Below are 16,987 nucleotides of genomic sequence, written 5' to 3'. Positions count from 1 at the left end.
CGAACCTCGGACCTTTCACATGCTAAGCGAGCACGCTAACCACTATACCATGAACCGATGAAATGTTGCAGCATAGCATGGTTTATATGCAGAATCATGAGTCGACGATGGCTTGCGTCTCGTCTTTCACGGCGAGCCGCATAGATGACATGTGTGTGTGCGCCGAGTCACTTGAAGTTGAAGTAACAGTCACGTATCAATTGGTGGTCCAGTGGTTAGAGTGTTCGCTAACTATGCAAGAGTACTCGGGTTCAATCCCCGGTATGAGTGACCATTAATTTCAAATAATTACTTTCAGTTCATTAAAATCGAAAGTGACTTGAGCCGGGTTCGAACCTCGGATCTCTAGCATGCTAAGCAAGCACGCTAACCACTATACCATGAACCGATGAATTGTGGCCACATAGCATGGGTTATATGCAGAATAATGAGTCGACGATGGCTTGCGTCTCGTCTCTCACGGTGAGCCGCATAGCTGTGTGTGACATGTGTGTGTGTGTAAGTGTGTGCCGAGCTACTTGAAGTTGAAGTTGATATCGGACATCAATTGGTGGTCTAATGGTTAGAGTGTCTGCTAACAACGCAGGAAGACTCGGGTTCAATCCCCGGTATGAGTGACTATTAATTTCCAATCCAGCAGCATGGCAGGGTTTATATGCAGAATCATGAGTCGACGATGGCATGGGTCTCGTCTCTCATGGTGAGCCGCATAGCTGACATTGTGTGTGTGCCGAGTTACTTGAAGTTGAAGTAACAAACAGATATCAAATGGTGGTCCAGTGGTTAGAGTGTTCGCTAATCATGACAGAGTACTCGGGTTCAAACCCCTGGAAATGGACCATTGATTTCCAACAATTACAAATACAAAATTCGTCAAAAATTGTCACTTGAACCGGGATTGAACGTCGGACTTCTAGCATTCTAAGCGAATACGCTAATCACTATATCATGAAGTGATGAAATGTAGCAGCATAGCAGGGTTTATATGCAGAATCGTGAGTCGACGTTGGCATGCGTCTCGTCTTTCACGGCGAGCCGCATAGATGACATGTGTGTGTGTGCCGAGTCACTTGAAGTTGAAGTAAAAGTCACATATCAATTGGTGGTCCAGTGGTTAGAGTGTTCGCTAACCATGTCAGATGACTCGGGTTCAATCCCCGGGATAAGCGACCATTAATTTCCAATTATTACTTTCAGTTCAATAAAATTGAATGTGACTTGATCCGGGATCGAACCTCGGACCTCTCGCATTGCAAGCGAGCACGCTAACCACTATAACATGAGGTGATGAAATATAGCAGCATAGCAGGGTTTATACAGTCGTGGCTGAAAGTTTGTATACCTTGTGCTCAAATATACGCCTTTTTACTCTGTATTGGCGGGTAGTGTGAGCCTATCACAAGAGAAAGGGGTTGTTATTTGTGCGCATTTTTCCTTGTTCACCCAAACCCCTCTACCCCCCTCTTTTCTTAACTCTACCCTTTAACATCACTAACTATTTTACCGCGAAACGGGAGACGGTTCAGCAACCCTTTTACGGAACGCAAAATGAAATTTACGAACGCTAGATTAGCTAGAGTTCTAGAATTAAACCGTGGCGTGACAGAATAGTGGCGATTGATAGAATTTGTCTATCAACCTTATTCTCTATTCATTTAGCATCAGGTAAAAGGGTTGCTTAACCGTCTGCCGCATCGCGGTAAAATAGTTAGTGATGTTAAAGGGTAGAGTTAAGAAAAGAGGGGGGTAGAGGGGTTTGGGTGAACAAGGAAAAATGCGCACAAATAACAACCCCTTTCTCTTGTGATAGGCTCACACTACCCGCCAATACAGAGTAAAAAGGCGTATATTTGAGCACAAGGTATACAAACTTTCAGCCACGACTGTATGCAGAATCATGAGTCGACGATGGCATGCGTCTCGTCTCTCACGGTGAGCTGCATAGCTGTGTGTGACATGTGTGTGTCGAGCCACTTGAAGTTGAAGTAAGTATGTGATATCAATTGGTGGTCCAGTGGTTAGAGTGTTCGATAACCATGACAGAGGACTCGGGTTCAATCCCCGGGAAAAGTAACCATTAATTTCAAATAAGTAATTTCAGTTCATTAAAATCGAAAAACCGAATATGACTTGATCCGGGTTCGAACCTCGGACCTCTCGCATGCTGAGCGAACACGCTAACCACTATACCATAAGCTGATGGAATGTAGTAGCATAGCAGGGTTTATATGCAGGATCATGCGTCCACGATGGCATGCGTCTCGTCTTTCACGGCGAGCCGCATAGATGACATGTGTGTGTGTGCCGAGTCACTTGAAGTTGAAGTAACTCTCAGATATCAATTGGTGATCCAGTGGTTAGAGTGTTCGCTAACCATGCCAGAGGACTCGGGTTCAATCCCCGGGATGAGTGACCATTAATTTCAAATAATTACTTTCAGTTCATTAAAATCGAATGTGACTTGCTCAGGGTTCGAACCTCGGAACTTTCGCATGCTAAGCGAGCACGCTAACCACTATACCATGAGCTGATGGAAAGTATCAACATAGCAAGGGTTATATGCAGAATCATGAGTCGACGATGCCTTGCGTCTCGTCTCTCACGGCGAGCCACATAGCTGTGTGTGACATGTGTGTGTCGAGCCACTTGAAGTTGAAGTTGATATCTGATATCAATTGGTGGTCCAGTGGTTAAAGCGTTCGCTAACCATGCCGGAGGACTCGGGTTCAATCCCCGGGATAAGTGACCATTAATTTCAAATAATTACTTTCAGTTCATTAAAATCAAATGTGACGATTTGAGCCGGGTTCGAACCTCGGACCTCTCGCATGCTAAGCGAGTACGCTAACCACTGTAACATAACCCGATGAGATTAAGCAGTAAGCCATGGGATGGATTGATGTAGTGTGTGGATGCGCACTATAAAAGCACAAAAAGTCGCAACGACAGCAGGTGTATGGAGTTTCAACTTGGATAGAATATCAGTTCTGATAGTGTAGTGGTTAGAGTATGAGGTGAGGACCGTGTTGCAACGCTATCGGACCCACCAAGTATTCGAAGCCATGGTTCAAACCCAACACTCGCTACAAATTAATAGAGGACATTGTGTGATAATTGCCAATGGAAAAAACAAAATATCCAACCCCCAATCTCCCCCCCCCCCCCCCCACTTGGTTCGATCCCGGGTGGCGTACACAGACACATACACACTGTGAAGCGACAGATGCAAGAAGGCACCAGCGCGCAATGAGAGAGACGGATGAGTGTATGTGTGGGATGATGAAGCGCCTTTAACGATGTATGCGCCTCGTCTCCAATCTTTCGCACCTGGATGCGTCTCGCCGCTACAGACAAACAGCAAAGTTGGATGCTTGGTGATAACAAACAAACAAACCAACAAACAAACATCTCTCGTGTATCGCCCGTGGTCCGTCCAATTCAACCTTGACTTTGTCTGTGAAACTGTTTGTTTGTCAGTTTGTTTGTTTGTTTGATTTTGCATTCAACTTTGGTGTTTGTCTGTAGCGGCGAGACGCATCCAGGTGCGAAAGTTTGGACATGAGGCGCATACATCGTTAAAGGCGCTACTCACACCTCTCACACACTCATCCATCTCTCTGCTCTGCTCGCTACTCTCAACTGCATCTCGCAGCTGCCGCTATACATACCACATGTAGCGCCACGAGGGTTCGAACCAAGTGGGGGGTTGGGGGTAGGAGATTTCTTTTCCATTGGTAATTATCACACAATGTCCTCTATTAATTTGTATCGAGTGTTGGGTTTGAACCATGGCTTCGAATACTTGGTGGGTCCGATAGCGTTGCAACACGGTCCTCACCTCATACTCTAACCACTACACTATCAGAACTGATATTCATTCCCAGTTGAAACTCTACACCACTGCTGTCGTTGTGACTTTTGGTGCTTTTTAGTGCGCATCCACACACTACATCCATCCATCCCATGGCTTGCTACCGAATCTCATCGGCTCATGGTATAGTGGTTAGCATGCTCGCTAAGCATGCGAGAGGTCCGAGGTTCGATCCCGGCTCAAGTCATCACATTCTATTTTAATGAACTGAGAGTAATTATTGGAAATTAACGGTCACTTATCTCGGGGATTGAACCCGAGCCCTCCGTCATGGTTAGCGAACACTCTAACCACTTGACCACCAATTGATATCTGATAGTTACTTCAGACTTCAAGTGACTCGGCACACACATGTCATCTATGCGGCTCGCCGTGAAAGACGAGACGCAAGCCATCGTCGACTCATGATTCTGCATATAAACCCTGCTATGCTGCTACATTCCATCAGCTCATAGTATAGTGGTTAGCGTCCTCGCTTGGCATGCGAGAGATCCGAGGTTCGAATCCGGATCAAGTCACGTTCGATTTTAATGAACTGAAAGTAATTGTTGGAAATTAATGGTCGCTTATCCCGGGGATTGAACCCGAGTCCTCTGTCATTGTTAGCTAACACTCTAACCACTAGACCACCAATAGATATCCGCATGTAACGTCAACTTCAAGTGGCTCAGCACACACACACACATGTCAGCTATGCGGCTCTCCGTGAGTGACGAGACGCAAGCCGTCGTCGACTTATGTTTCTGCATATAATCCTTGCTATGCTTTCACAATTCATCCGCTTATTGTATAGTGGTTAGTGTGCTCGCATAGGAAGCGAGAGGTCCGAGGTTCGAATCCGGCTCAAGTCACCATCTATTTTAATGAACTGAAAGCATTTATTGGAAATTAATGGTCGCTTATCCCGGGGATTGAACCCGAGTGTTCTAGAATGGTTAGCAAACACTCTAACCACTGGACCACCAATTGATGTCTGATTCCAACTTTACCTTTAAGTGACTCGATACACACACATGTCAGCTATGCGGCTCGCCGTGAGAGACGAGACGCAAGCCTTCTTCGACTCATTGTTTCAGATTTTAACCTGCCTGCTGTCAGTCCTCATCGGCTCATGGTAAAATGGTTAGCGTGCTCGCTTAGCATGCGAGAGGTTCGAGGTTCGAATCTGGTGATATCATACAATTTTAACAAATTGTAATTTGAAGTTAATGGAATTTTATGGTCACATTTTTCGGGAGTTGAACCCGAGTACTCTACCATGGTTATCGAACGCATTAACCACTGGACCACCGATTGATATGCGATCGTCTCATCATATTCAAGTAGATCGCGTTGAGATGAAACGCGAGCCGTCGTTGTTGACCAATAATTATTTAACGCATAACAGTTTTGCTTGCTCGGCCCTTTTCTAACTGAAATTGGAAACGTGATTGTTAATGTTTTCACCCTGTCGACTACTTATTTGCAGCACTTTTTCCCACACATTGATTCCATATTTTTCTATGTAAAAGAATGCGAAGAAGATATTTTTTCCCAATAGTGTAACACTCAGACTGAAATTCTTATTTGCAGTCTTTTCAGGAATCCTCCAGCAAACTTTGACTTTCCTTAGACTTTGCTGATGAAAAGATTGTGAGTAAGAATTATTTCCTGAAACTGGACCATTTCAGCAGAAATTCTTATTCGCATTCTTTTACACAGAAAACTTTTACTTTACTGAGATTTTGCTGATGAAAAGACTGCGAATAAGAATTTCTTCCTATAACTGTACCATGCCAGCAGAAATTCTTATTCACAGTCTTTTCAAAAGCAAACTTTTACTTTACTGAGATTTTTCTGATGAAAAGACTGCAAATAAGAATTGTTTCCTAAAACTGGAATATCCCAGCTGAAGTTTTTAGTCGCAGTCTTTTCACCAGCATCAAAAATGAAAACAAATTACAAAGGCAGTATTGGGTGAAAGCTATTGTGTATTGCTTGGTGGTTGAGGGGGCTGGGTTTCGTCTTCAACAACTACATTTTTGGTTGATGATGGTGGCTGGGGAATTATTAAGGGTCTTGGCTGTTCTTCCTCGGTGGGTAGGTTTTCTATTTTTCCGGTTTTGGATGAGTTCGCTCCTTCCAGAGGCGTTTTTGGAATGTTCTCGGCGCTGTTTGAGGTTTGATGGCGTGGTGTGATGCCCATGGTTTTTTCCACCTGTGCCCTTTTCACGCAAAGCATATGGTAATTTTCCCGAGCAGTCACGACCGCTTTGTTCGCGGCTTCAACCTGTTCCTGGGCACTGTATGTCCAACAATCAAAGCATGGCACCAACGGAAAACAAAATAAATTAATAATGATACAATACAAAGTTAAAGTAGCGACATTTTGGCGGTTTCCCACTAATGTTATTGTTTGTCAAGAAAGGCTATATTGTCACTGTGTGTGAAAAAGAATATTGCTCAGCCCGGCTCACTTTTGAGAAATAATTTATCTTCACAGTCTTTTCCCCAGTTAAATCTGAGGAAAGTAACATTTTGCTGTTGAAAAGTCTGCGAACAAGAATTTCTGCTGGGATTGTCCAGTTTTAGGCCATACATTCTTACTCGCTGTCTTTTTTCCAGCCAAATCCCTGACAATAAACATTATTATGGAGAAAAGACTGCGAAGAAGTTTTGCACCAAAAATGGACCAATCTAGCTGAAATTCTTATTTGGACTGCGAACAAGAATTTCTGCTGGTATTATCAGTTTTAGGCCAAAAATTCTCATTCGCAGTCTTTTTCCCAGCCCAAAGAAGTTTTGCACCAAAAATGGACCAATCCAGCTGAAATTCTTATTTGGACTGCGAACAAGTTTCTGCTGGGATTGTCCAGTTTTAGGCCATAAATTCTTACTCGCTGTCTTTTTTCCAGCCAAATCCCTGACAATAAAGATTACTGTGGAGAAAAGACTGCGAAGAAGTTTTGCACCAAAAATGGACCAATCCAGCTGAAATTCTTATTTAGACTGCGAACAAGAATTTCTGCTGGGATTGTCTGTTTTAGGCCAAAAATTCTTATTCGCAGTCTTTATCCCAGCCAAATCCCTGGCAATTAAGAATATGCTGGAGAAAAGACTGCGAAGAAAAATTTCTGCACTAAAAATTGACACTCACACAACATTACAAAAACCTTGAATGTCAACTATGTTTAACTTACATTTGTGCTGCCTTCCAAGCTGTTCGTTGGATACTCTGTAGTTGCCTTAGCACCTTCTCGGCCTGGAATTCGGGGTGATAGATTTTTGCAATCTCTTCCTCCGCTTGCTTCCGTTTTTGCGTCTCTTCCATCTTTTTCAAGGCTTCTTTCCTCTTTTCTTCCATTTTGGCGTCTTGAATTATTTTAAGCTTCTCATCTACTTCCTTTTTATCTTAATCAGCTCTTGCTGCTGTACCATCAATGATTTTTCTTCTTCTATTATTTCTCTTCTTTTGTCTTCTTCGTTTTTTTCTTCACTTCTTGCCTCTTCCTCTGCTTTTCTTTTCCGACTATTTTCCTCTTCTTCCTTCTCTTCTATGAGGCGGCTCACATCCGCCTCATCGACTTGTGACATGAGTGTATCAAACTCTTCGTCTTCTTCAAAAACTGTTGCGTTACCATCAAATTTATCCATGTTTTTAATTGATAGAATCGTGTATGCAAGTGTGTTTGGATTATTAATGCAGGTAGACGAAACTAATTATTCACGGTCGACCCTAAACAGGTGAAAAAGTGGTATAAATAGTTTGGCAATTACTTGCGTTAGCACAACTAAACACGCTCGCATACACAAATCCTATCTCATAAAAATAATGGCTAATTTTGATTGCATCTGTACGAATTTATATTGGGTGCGGGTGAAGTGTGTGACTTTGCCATGTCACAAACGAATTTACATAACTCTTTTTTTAATTGCACGATAGCATCATAGTCAGAGGACACTTGGTTGTGTGGTTAGAGTACCCGCGCCGTGATGCGTTGAGTCGGACGTTCAAGTCTCACGCTGGAAGTTTAGTTTGAATTTTTGCCGTTTGCGCGGAAAATTGTTTCTGTGGGTTATTTAAATTCGTATTTTGAAAAACTATATAACGGTGTATTAGTACAGTGGTTAGAGCGCTCGCTGTGTAACCATGAGGTCGGTGGATCGGTACTCGATCGAGACAAATATTTTTACTAATATTTTTGTTCGCCAATTAATAAAAAAAATAGTAGCAGACGACTTCATTGTTTATCTCACAATACGGCGAAACGTCAGATATTGTGTGTTACAGTTTTTGTTTTTATTCACTGTTGATTGAACTGAACACTTTGCTGGTTCCATATATATTGAAAAGTCAAAGGTGAGATTGATTCAATTCCATTTATTACGAAAATTTGCATTATGAAACTGTAAAACCAGACAAATTGAGCAATATGTTAAACTGATTTGGCTTACTGATTCATGCTTTATATTGTATTTCTTATTCGCAGTCTTTTCATCAGCAAATTCTCAGTAAAGTAAAATTTTGCAGATGAAAAGACTGCGAATAAGAATTTCTGCTGGGATGGCCCAGTTTTGGGAAATGATTCTTATTCGCAGTCTTTTCATCAGCAGAATCTCAGTAAAGCAAAAGTTAGCTGAAGGAAAGACTGCAAATAAGAATTTCTGCCGGTATGGTCCAGTTTTAGGAAATAATTCTTATTCGCAGTCTTTTCATCACCAAAATCTCAGTAAAGTAAAAGTTTGCAGATGAAAAGACTGCGAATAAGAATTTCTGCTGGGTTGGTCAGGTTTTGGGAAATTATTCTTATTCGCAGTCTTTTCATCAGCAGAATCTCAGTAAAGCAAAAGTAAACTGAAGAAAAGACTGCGAATAAGAATTTCTGCTGGTATGGTCCAGTTTTAGGAAATAATTCTTATTCGCAGTCTTTTCATCTACAAAATCTCAGTAAAGTAAAAGTTTGCTCAAGAAAAGACTGCGAATAAGAATTTCTGCTGGTATGGTCCAGTTTTAGGATATTATTCTTATTCGCAGTCTTTTCATCAGAAAAATCTCAGTAAAGTAAAAGTTTGCTCAAGAAAAGACTGCGAAAAAGAATTTCTGCTGGGATGGCCCAGTTTAAGGAAATAATTCTTATTGACTCATGCTTTGTTTTGTATTTCAGCATTTGATTGGTGGCTTATTCATCGATTTCGCTGTGTATTTACGACCGTTTTTAAGTAAACGACTAAATTCAGGATTTGAATTCTAAGGTAATCTGATTTTCCGATAGGCCTACCATTTCTGGATATAGTCTTAATCATCAATGTTGAAAGCTTTGTTAAGTGTGGGTAAATCTTGGTTATGTGTGTCATTAATTATGAATTGATTGTGTTTTCAGTGTTTTGGTTTCATCATGTGCCTTAATCTAAACTTAAGGTATCAAGTATATTTTAGCTTCTGTAAACCATTTTTGGGTCATTGATTTTCCATACTGTGGTATACGTCGGTGGAGTATTGGATAACGTTCGCTTCCATACTAAGAGGTTTATCCTTCAAATCTAGATTAAGTCAATTCTGTTTTTGGGTTTTGAATAAATGTCTGTGATTGATAACTATGTGCTATGCCTTGCACCTACTTGAAAAAAAAAACTGCTAGAAATCGCCAGCTCCCGGTTATTTTGTCGTCGAATTGATTTTTTCATGCCATCAGCCCGTGGTGTTGTGGTTAGCGTGGCGGATTTCAAACAATAAGGTTGATGGTTCAAAACTGATTCCGTGAAAAAAAAAATAAATTGTTCATTTCAAAAATGTGTTTCTTTCACTGAACTTGGTGCATTTGTGTTGCTTTTGTGTTTTCATACTAATATGTGTTTTTTTGTTGCCATTCTTCAGCGGGATCTACAATATTCGAGTCGCCGGTTATTCCAACTTCGAGATGTCTTCCAGCTTCCTACAGCATCACAACACTCATTCCTCAAGTAAAGTACTTTCCGAATTCCATCAATTTAAAGTCCGTAGCATGTTTTTCTTAGCCTGCTAAAGACTTAATAGTTGTGGTGTCCGACGGTTTTCAGCCAATTTGTGCTGGTCTTGGTGTAGCGGTTAGCATTATGGCTTTCAAACAGCCACAATTGCGATTGAAATCCCGATCAAGTCAGCATCAAGTTGAGCGTCAATGAAAATAATTGTATTACTTTTGCCATTTTTGGAGGGATGTCTTTTGTGTAACGAACAGTCGAGAACCGGAGAGGAGCTAACCTGCGATGCGTATTTGTTTATCAGATGTGAACCTTAACCGGGCTGTACCACTGGGATATTGAGCACCGGTTGTGTCGACGGCTTATGTTCGTATTTGTGTTTAGTTTTAAGCTTTTTGAACATTTATGCGGTGTAAAGTCCTCCAAAAGCCCTCCAAAAAGCCCTCCACTGATAGAAGCGAATTTTTTTTGGTCGATTAGGGCTTATTTTGCTGATTTGAAAATGCCACCGCGTCGCGAATTAACTCGAGAGGAAAAGGATGAGAAGAATAGGAAGGCTAGGGAAAAAAGAAGTCTCGAAGACCCGGAGGCAAAAGAAGTGAGATTGGCGGCTCAGAGGGAAAAGGCCAAGTTCGTCCGTGAAGAGAAGCGTCGTCGGCTCAATCCCGAAGATGATCAGGCTGCCAAGAATTTGAAGGCGCAAAGGGCGAGAGAAGACCGTCAGGCAGAGGCACCTGACGAAAGAGCGTTGAGGCAGAGGTTAGATGCGGACCGGAAAAGAGTCGCCCGTGCTAGCGAGACGGATGTTGAGCATCAAACTAGGCTGCTCGATCAACGAATCCGGCAGCAACTCCTTAGGCAGGAACCGACTGAAGAAGATGATCGTGCTCGACTGTTGGCCGAGGAGGAGCGGCAAGCAGTTCTTCGGCAGGAAGAAGAATATCGTATTCGGTTGGAAGTCGAGGAAGAGAGGCAAGCTGGCTTACATCAAGCAGAAGAAAATCGTTCTCGATTGCAGGCCGAGGCGGAGCGGCAGGCTGGCCTTCTTCAAGCGGAAGAAAATCGTGCTCGTGTTCAGGCCGAGGCGCAGCGGCAAGCTGCCCTTCGTCAACAAGAGGCAGCATCTATCTTGCGAGTGATGAACCAGAGACCAGCATCTGATCGCACTAGGGTTATTCTTGCCAATGATGCTGTGGCAGAGCGTCCAGCAAGACAACAACACCAGGCAGGAAAGGCAGCTGTTGGCAACAGAGAAACTCCTGAAGAGCAACGAGCTCGATTGCAATCCCAGGCATTGAGGATGAAAATTTTTCGGCAAGATGAATCTGAAGCGGAAAGATCAGCTAGGCTTCGCGATCAGGCCTTGAGGCAAAAAGCTCTGCGCCACGAAGAATCAGAAGCAGAAAAGTTGGCTAGACTTCGAGAACAGTCATTACGGCAAAGTTCTTTGCGTACCGAGGAATCGGAAGTAGAAAAATTAGCCAGGCTTCGTCAACAGTCTCTGCGGCAAAGATGTCTTCGGAATCAAGAAATTGAAGCAGAAAATGCGGCACGACTTCGTGATCAATTAGTCCGCCAGGAAGGTTTACGCTACAACGAAACTGAAGAAAGCAATCTTTCTCGACTTCAAGATCAGTCATCACGCCAGGAAGTTGTACGAGACAAGGAATCCACAGCGGAACGAATAGAGCGCGCCATCTCTGATAGATTTCGTCAGCAAGTCAATGTGTTCGACGAAATTGAGCAGGGAAGTCGCGTTGAACACTCTGATTTCATGGCTGATTACAGAGCAACCGAGAACGAAGAAGAAACTGCTATGAGACGTGAAGAAGATCGGCTTCGAACAGAGTTACGCCGAGAACTTGAAGAACAACGAGAGCGAGAAGCCGAAGAATTGCGAGCTAGAAATGCAGTTGATCATGGCGAAATTGTTCCAATTGAAAATGAAGAAGAAGAAGCTCTTCGTTTGCAGTTGATGACTGAACGCGACCGGCGTGGAAATCCAAGAACTCATCGGCAGGCTTGCAAAGAAATCGTGGTAGAGGACCGCGTTCACTTGCATGACTGCGGAGATTTGACCAAGATTTGCTCCGAATGTGATGCCAAACATTTCGCGAAAGAAATGCCGAAAGACAAGAAGTTCATGCAATGCTGCGCAAAGGGCAATGTCATTATTCCACCTGCTAAGCCGTGTCCAGAACCATTGGCCAGCCTCTTGCAAAACCGGCATCCGAAATCGAAACATTTCATGAAGCAGATTCGAAATTACAACAGCGCCCATGCTTTCGCCTCTATGGGAGCTAATTTTTCACCGCCGCCAGGTCGCGGCCCGACCTGTGTACGCATCCATGGTCAGATTTACCACCAAACTACTCCTCTCGGTCAGACGGCAAATCCAAGATACTCTGATTTGTATTTTTTGGATTCTGCGCAGGCTACTGATTTCAGGGCGAATATCGAAATGATGTCGGGTTGTTGTAGAACTTTGATGGAAGAGCTGGACGCTATGCTTCGAGAAATGAATCCTTACGCCTTGACCTACAAGATGATGCGTCAGGTTCTTGAAGAAGAATACGTTCAACGTGAAGCTGAAAATCTTCCTCACTACACTGTCGGCATGATCATCACTTGCGATAGGAGAAATGTCGACCAACGAAGATACAACTGTCCAACGGTCAACGAAATTGCTGTGGTTTTCAAAAGCACTGACGGTGAACCACCAGCCTACAGAGATATTCGTGGCCATCTCTACATTCCCGTCAGAGGCCGACGATTCATCCAGATTGACACAAAAAAGGTTATGTGTGATCCGATGTGTTACCCACTTTTATTTCCGAACGGTGACGACGGTTGGCATATCAACATGCCTTATACCACCACCAGACGGAGAGAGAGAGATGAAGCGGCAGCAATGGCCATGATTGTTGAAGAAGATGAAGAGGAGCAGATTGATCCCTTGTGGCCCAACCCCAGAGTTTTAATTCGTGAGGAAATGGCCGCAGCAGATGGCAATGCTGTGATTGAAAATGAGCCAGGTGAAGAACAAGAACCAGAAGCGGACGAGGAGAACGACGATCGACCACCGAACAGAAACAGAGGCCCACGCTCAAGAGTGACGCAAGCCGAATTCTACAGTTCGCGCATATCAGTTCGTGGTGATTTCAACAACGTTTTGGCTGGGGGTCCCGTCACTCAGATGTATTTTGTCGATTCTTACGTCAAGACCGAGGGGAGTCGCCTAGATTGGCTCAGACGAAACCAGAAAGAGCTGCATGTTGAGCGCTACTGCAGTCTGATGGATTACATCAACAATCGAGCAGAGAGAGCAAATTTGGAAGTTGGCAATATCTACATTCTCCCTTCGTCTTTTATTGGCAGTCCTCGAGCCATGAAACAAAATTACCAAGACGCTATGGCAATTTGTGGAAAATTTGGCAAACCGACTTTTTTTGTGACGTTTACCTGCAATCCCAAGTGGAGGGAAATTGTTGCTAATATCCCAAACTACTTGACGGCTTCCGATCGTCCCGATATGGTCGCAAGAGTATTCCACTTGAAGAAGAAAGAGTTGGTCGACGACATCGAGAAAAAGCAAATATTGGGTTTCGCCGCGGCCAGAATCGAAGTCATCGAATTTCAGAAACGTGGACTGCCTCATTGCCACATGCTGGTGTGGGTCGACAGCCGTGACGCTCCTTCGACACCAGAGGATATGGATAAGACCATCTGCGCTGAAATTCCCGACAAGACACTCTATCCAAGACTTTACGACTCTGTTATGGCTCACATGATTCACGGTCCGTGTGGAGCCATCAACAAAAATTCTCCCTGCATGGATGAAGAGGGCTGCAGTAAAAAGTTCCCCAAAGACTTCAACGAAGAGACTATGATCAATGACAACGGCTATCCGACGTATAAAAGAAGAAACACTGGTGTTGTACATCGTTTGAAAAGGGGGCACACTCACTATGAAGTGGACAACCGATGGGTTGTTCCTTATAACCCTTGGTTGCTACTGAAATATGATTGTCACATCAACATCGAGTATTGCGCCAATATGACCACTGTCAAGTACATCTTCAAGTATGTGTACAAAGGTCACGACTGCAGCAACATTGAATCGAAAACTGGAACGCATCAGCAGGCTGGAGAAGAAAACGAGCAAGTTTTTGTTTGGGACGAAATCTCCACCTTTACGGACACCCGTTACGTCAGCGCGCCAGAAGCCGCCCATAGAATCTTCAAGTTTCCTCTCAGCGATCGTTCTCATACCATCACCCGACTAGCCGTGCATCTGCCTCTTGAACAGTCCGTCTTTTTCCAACCGGGCAACGAGGAACAGGCAGTCATCAATGCCGCGACCAAAGAAACGACGTTAACTGCTTGGTTCATCTTGAATCGGGATAATGAAGAAGCGAGACAGTATTTTTACCGTGAAATTGTCCATCATTTCTGTTTCGTTAGGTCGGGTGAACGTTATTATTGGAAACCTCGAAGAAGAAATATTAAAATCATAGGCCGCTTATATACCGTGGGCGTCCGTCAAGTTGAGCGATACTGCCTTCGCTTGCTTCTCATCAACGTCAGAGGATCAACCAGCTTTGAAGATCTCCGCACGGTCAACGGTGTCCTTCTACCGACGTTTAAATCAGCCGCTTCTGCTTTGAATTTGCTGGAGGACGACAGCGTTTGGGAGAAGACCTTGGACGATGCCGCCGCCTTTGAAATGCCGGAGCGATTGAGACAGCTCTTTGTCGATGTCTGCCTCTTTTGCAATCCTACCGACGCTCTTCATCTCTTTGATCGGTCTCTGCCCCACCTTATGGAAGATTTCATTCGAACTGGTCACGATGCGGAAGTCGCCAAAAACTTGACTTTGAAATGGATTCAAGACAAGTTGATTCTCCATAATAGAACAATGGAAGAACTCTCTTTGCCTGTTCCTGACTTTCAGCTTATTCGCCAAATTATTGAAGCTCAACTCGAAGAGAATACTGCAATTACCCGGATAGAAAAGAGACGATTGGGTGAACTGATGGTTACTCAATTGAACGAAGGTCAACGAGCCGCCTATGATCAAGTCATGGCTGCCATCAACGACAACAACAACTCAGTTCCCCATCAGTATTTTTTGGATGGTCCTGGAGGTACTGGCAAGACCTTTTTGTACAACACTCTGATCACCGTACTGCAAGGCCATGGGAAGACAGTCATCGCCGTCGCTTCTACCGGCATCGCTTCTACGTTGTTGATTGACGGCTCAACATACCATTCCCAATTTAAGATCTACCCTCCAATTACCGAAGTTACCAGATCGAAAATTGTAGATGGAAGCACTCTCGCTAATTTGATTTTAAGTGCCGTTCTCATCATTTCCGACGAAGCCACAATGAAGACAAATCACGCTCTCGACGCTTTTAATTTCCTCTTTCAAAAATTGGAAAAGAAAAATATACCTCATGGTGGAAAAGTCCTTCTTCTTGGTGGTGACTTTCGTCAATGTTTACCAGTCGTCCGACATGGAAACAGGGTGAAGGTGGTGGAAGCTACAATCCGAAATAACGCAACGTGGCCTCTGTTTCGTCATCTTCGTCTAACCCAGAATATGCGTACCGTGGCCGGCAATCAAGACTACGCTGACTGGCTTATTCAGCTTGGAAACGGTACTCTGCCAACGAATCCAAGACTTAACAATCCCGATCTCATCGAAATTCCTGCCGAGTTTCTGGACTTTGGACGGAATTTGATTGAGTACGTCTTTGGTGTTCCTTCTCTTCTTTTGGATCCAGAGGTATCTCAGCAGATTTGCAGTCGAGCCATTCTCTGTCCGAAGAACGAAGACTGCCTACGGATCAACAATCAGATCATCAAAGACATGCCTGGAATAGTTCATCAGTACAAAAGCATCGACACGATTGATTCCGACGATCCTGAAGAAATTGCCAATTATCCAACCGAGATTCTCAACACCTTTAATGTGTCCGGAATTCCCACTCATGTTCTCAAGTTGAAAGTGGGAGCCATCATCATTCTGCTCAAGAACATTGATTCGCGTAAGGGTCTCTGCAATGGCACCCGTCTCATCATCAGGGCCCTCAGAGAAAATCTGATCGTTGCAGACATCGCTTCCGGCAAGAACAAGGGTCACACGGTTTACATCCCGCGAATGACGCTTTCACCCACCGATTCCGATCTTCCTGTCACACTCAAGAGGCTCCAGTTTCCTGTGCTGTTGGCATTTGCCATAACCATCACCAAGTCACAGGGCCAGACTTTTGATCGTGTCGGCATTTTCCTCCCGGAGCCTGTCTTTTCTCACGGTCAGCTGTATGTGGCTTTTTCACGTGCAACATCGAAAGAAGGTTCATAAATAATTTTATAGATTTTTGTTTACTTCTTTTACTTAATAGTATTTTTTACATTATTGTTTTTCTATTGGGGAAAAAACCCACAGGAGTGAAAGTCGAAATAGCTGAATCTGCAAAGCAAGGACGGCTTTTCAGAAATCACCTGACAGCCACTGAAGAGGAAAAAGAGAAAGTATTCACCGTCAATATTGTTTACAAAGAAGTCCTTTTGTAAACACATCATCATCACACAGTTAAACGACTTAATCCTTTATACCATTCGTCCGTAATCAACCCCTGAAAACCTTCTTGGATCCCTTTTCCTTTTCTATTCCTTTCTTTCCCAGCTTTTCAAACCCAAGAGGAACTAAATTCCGCCTCGGTCTACGGGCCAAAAAATGGAGCACGGGCATGGCCATGGGGTAGTACCCATGTGCGCTCAACCGTGAATTAATAATATTAAAGTGTATCAATAAATACCAAAAATAATTTAAAAAAAAAAACAAATTTCAAAATTTTCGCCAATGAAAAATATTTTAACAGTGTTTTACGAGCATTAAACATCAGCAATAAATGGTGTACTGGTTAGCGTACTTGCTTAAGGACAGTAATGGTAAAAGTTCAAGCCTGGCTGAGAGCCGTTATTTTTTTATATATTCTTCGGATTTCAAAACTGATAGTTTTCAAAGTATCGCACTTATAATGATGATGCCAAGTATTATTTCGCCGTTTATGAACGCTATAGCCACTACACATTTTTTTTATTTATCTGTGAATTAAACATCGATTGATTGAAACGACCATTCGAACAATAATTCACCCTTTTTGC

At 43.4% G+C, this 16,987-nt stretch overlaps 1 protein-coding gene across 1 annotated transcript; it reads left to right on the top strand.

Annotated features, from left to right (window-relative positions):
- Positions 1-10,313: 10,313 nt before the first annotated feature.
- On the top strand, positions 10,314-16,393 carry LOC124336780. The gene is made up of 2 exons (XM_046790570.1): positions 10,314-16,173; positions 16,266-16,393. Exons 1-2 carry the CDS (start codon positions 10,314-10,316, stop codon positions 16,391-16,393), a joined length of 5,988 nt encoding a protein of 1,995 aa, XP_046646526.1.
- The last annotated feature ends 594 nt before the right edge of the window (positions 16,394-16,987 follow it).

The sequence above is a fragment of the Daphnia pulicaria genome, chromosome 4 (assembly GCF_021234035.1).
Source record: "Daphnia pulicaria isolate SC F1-1A chromosome 4, SC_F0-13Bv2, whole genome shotgun sequence".
Taxonomy (NCBI): domain Eukaryota; kingdom Metazoa; phylum Arthropoda; class Branchiopoda; order Diplostraca; family Daphniidae; genus Daphnia; species Daphnia pulicaria.
This window is presented reverse-complemented; position numbering and strand designations above follow the sequence as displayed.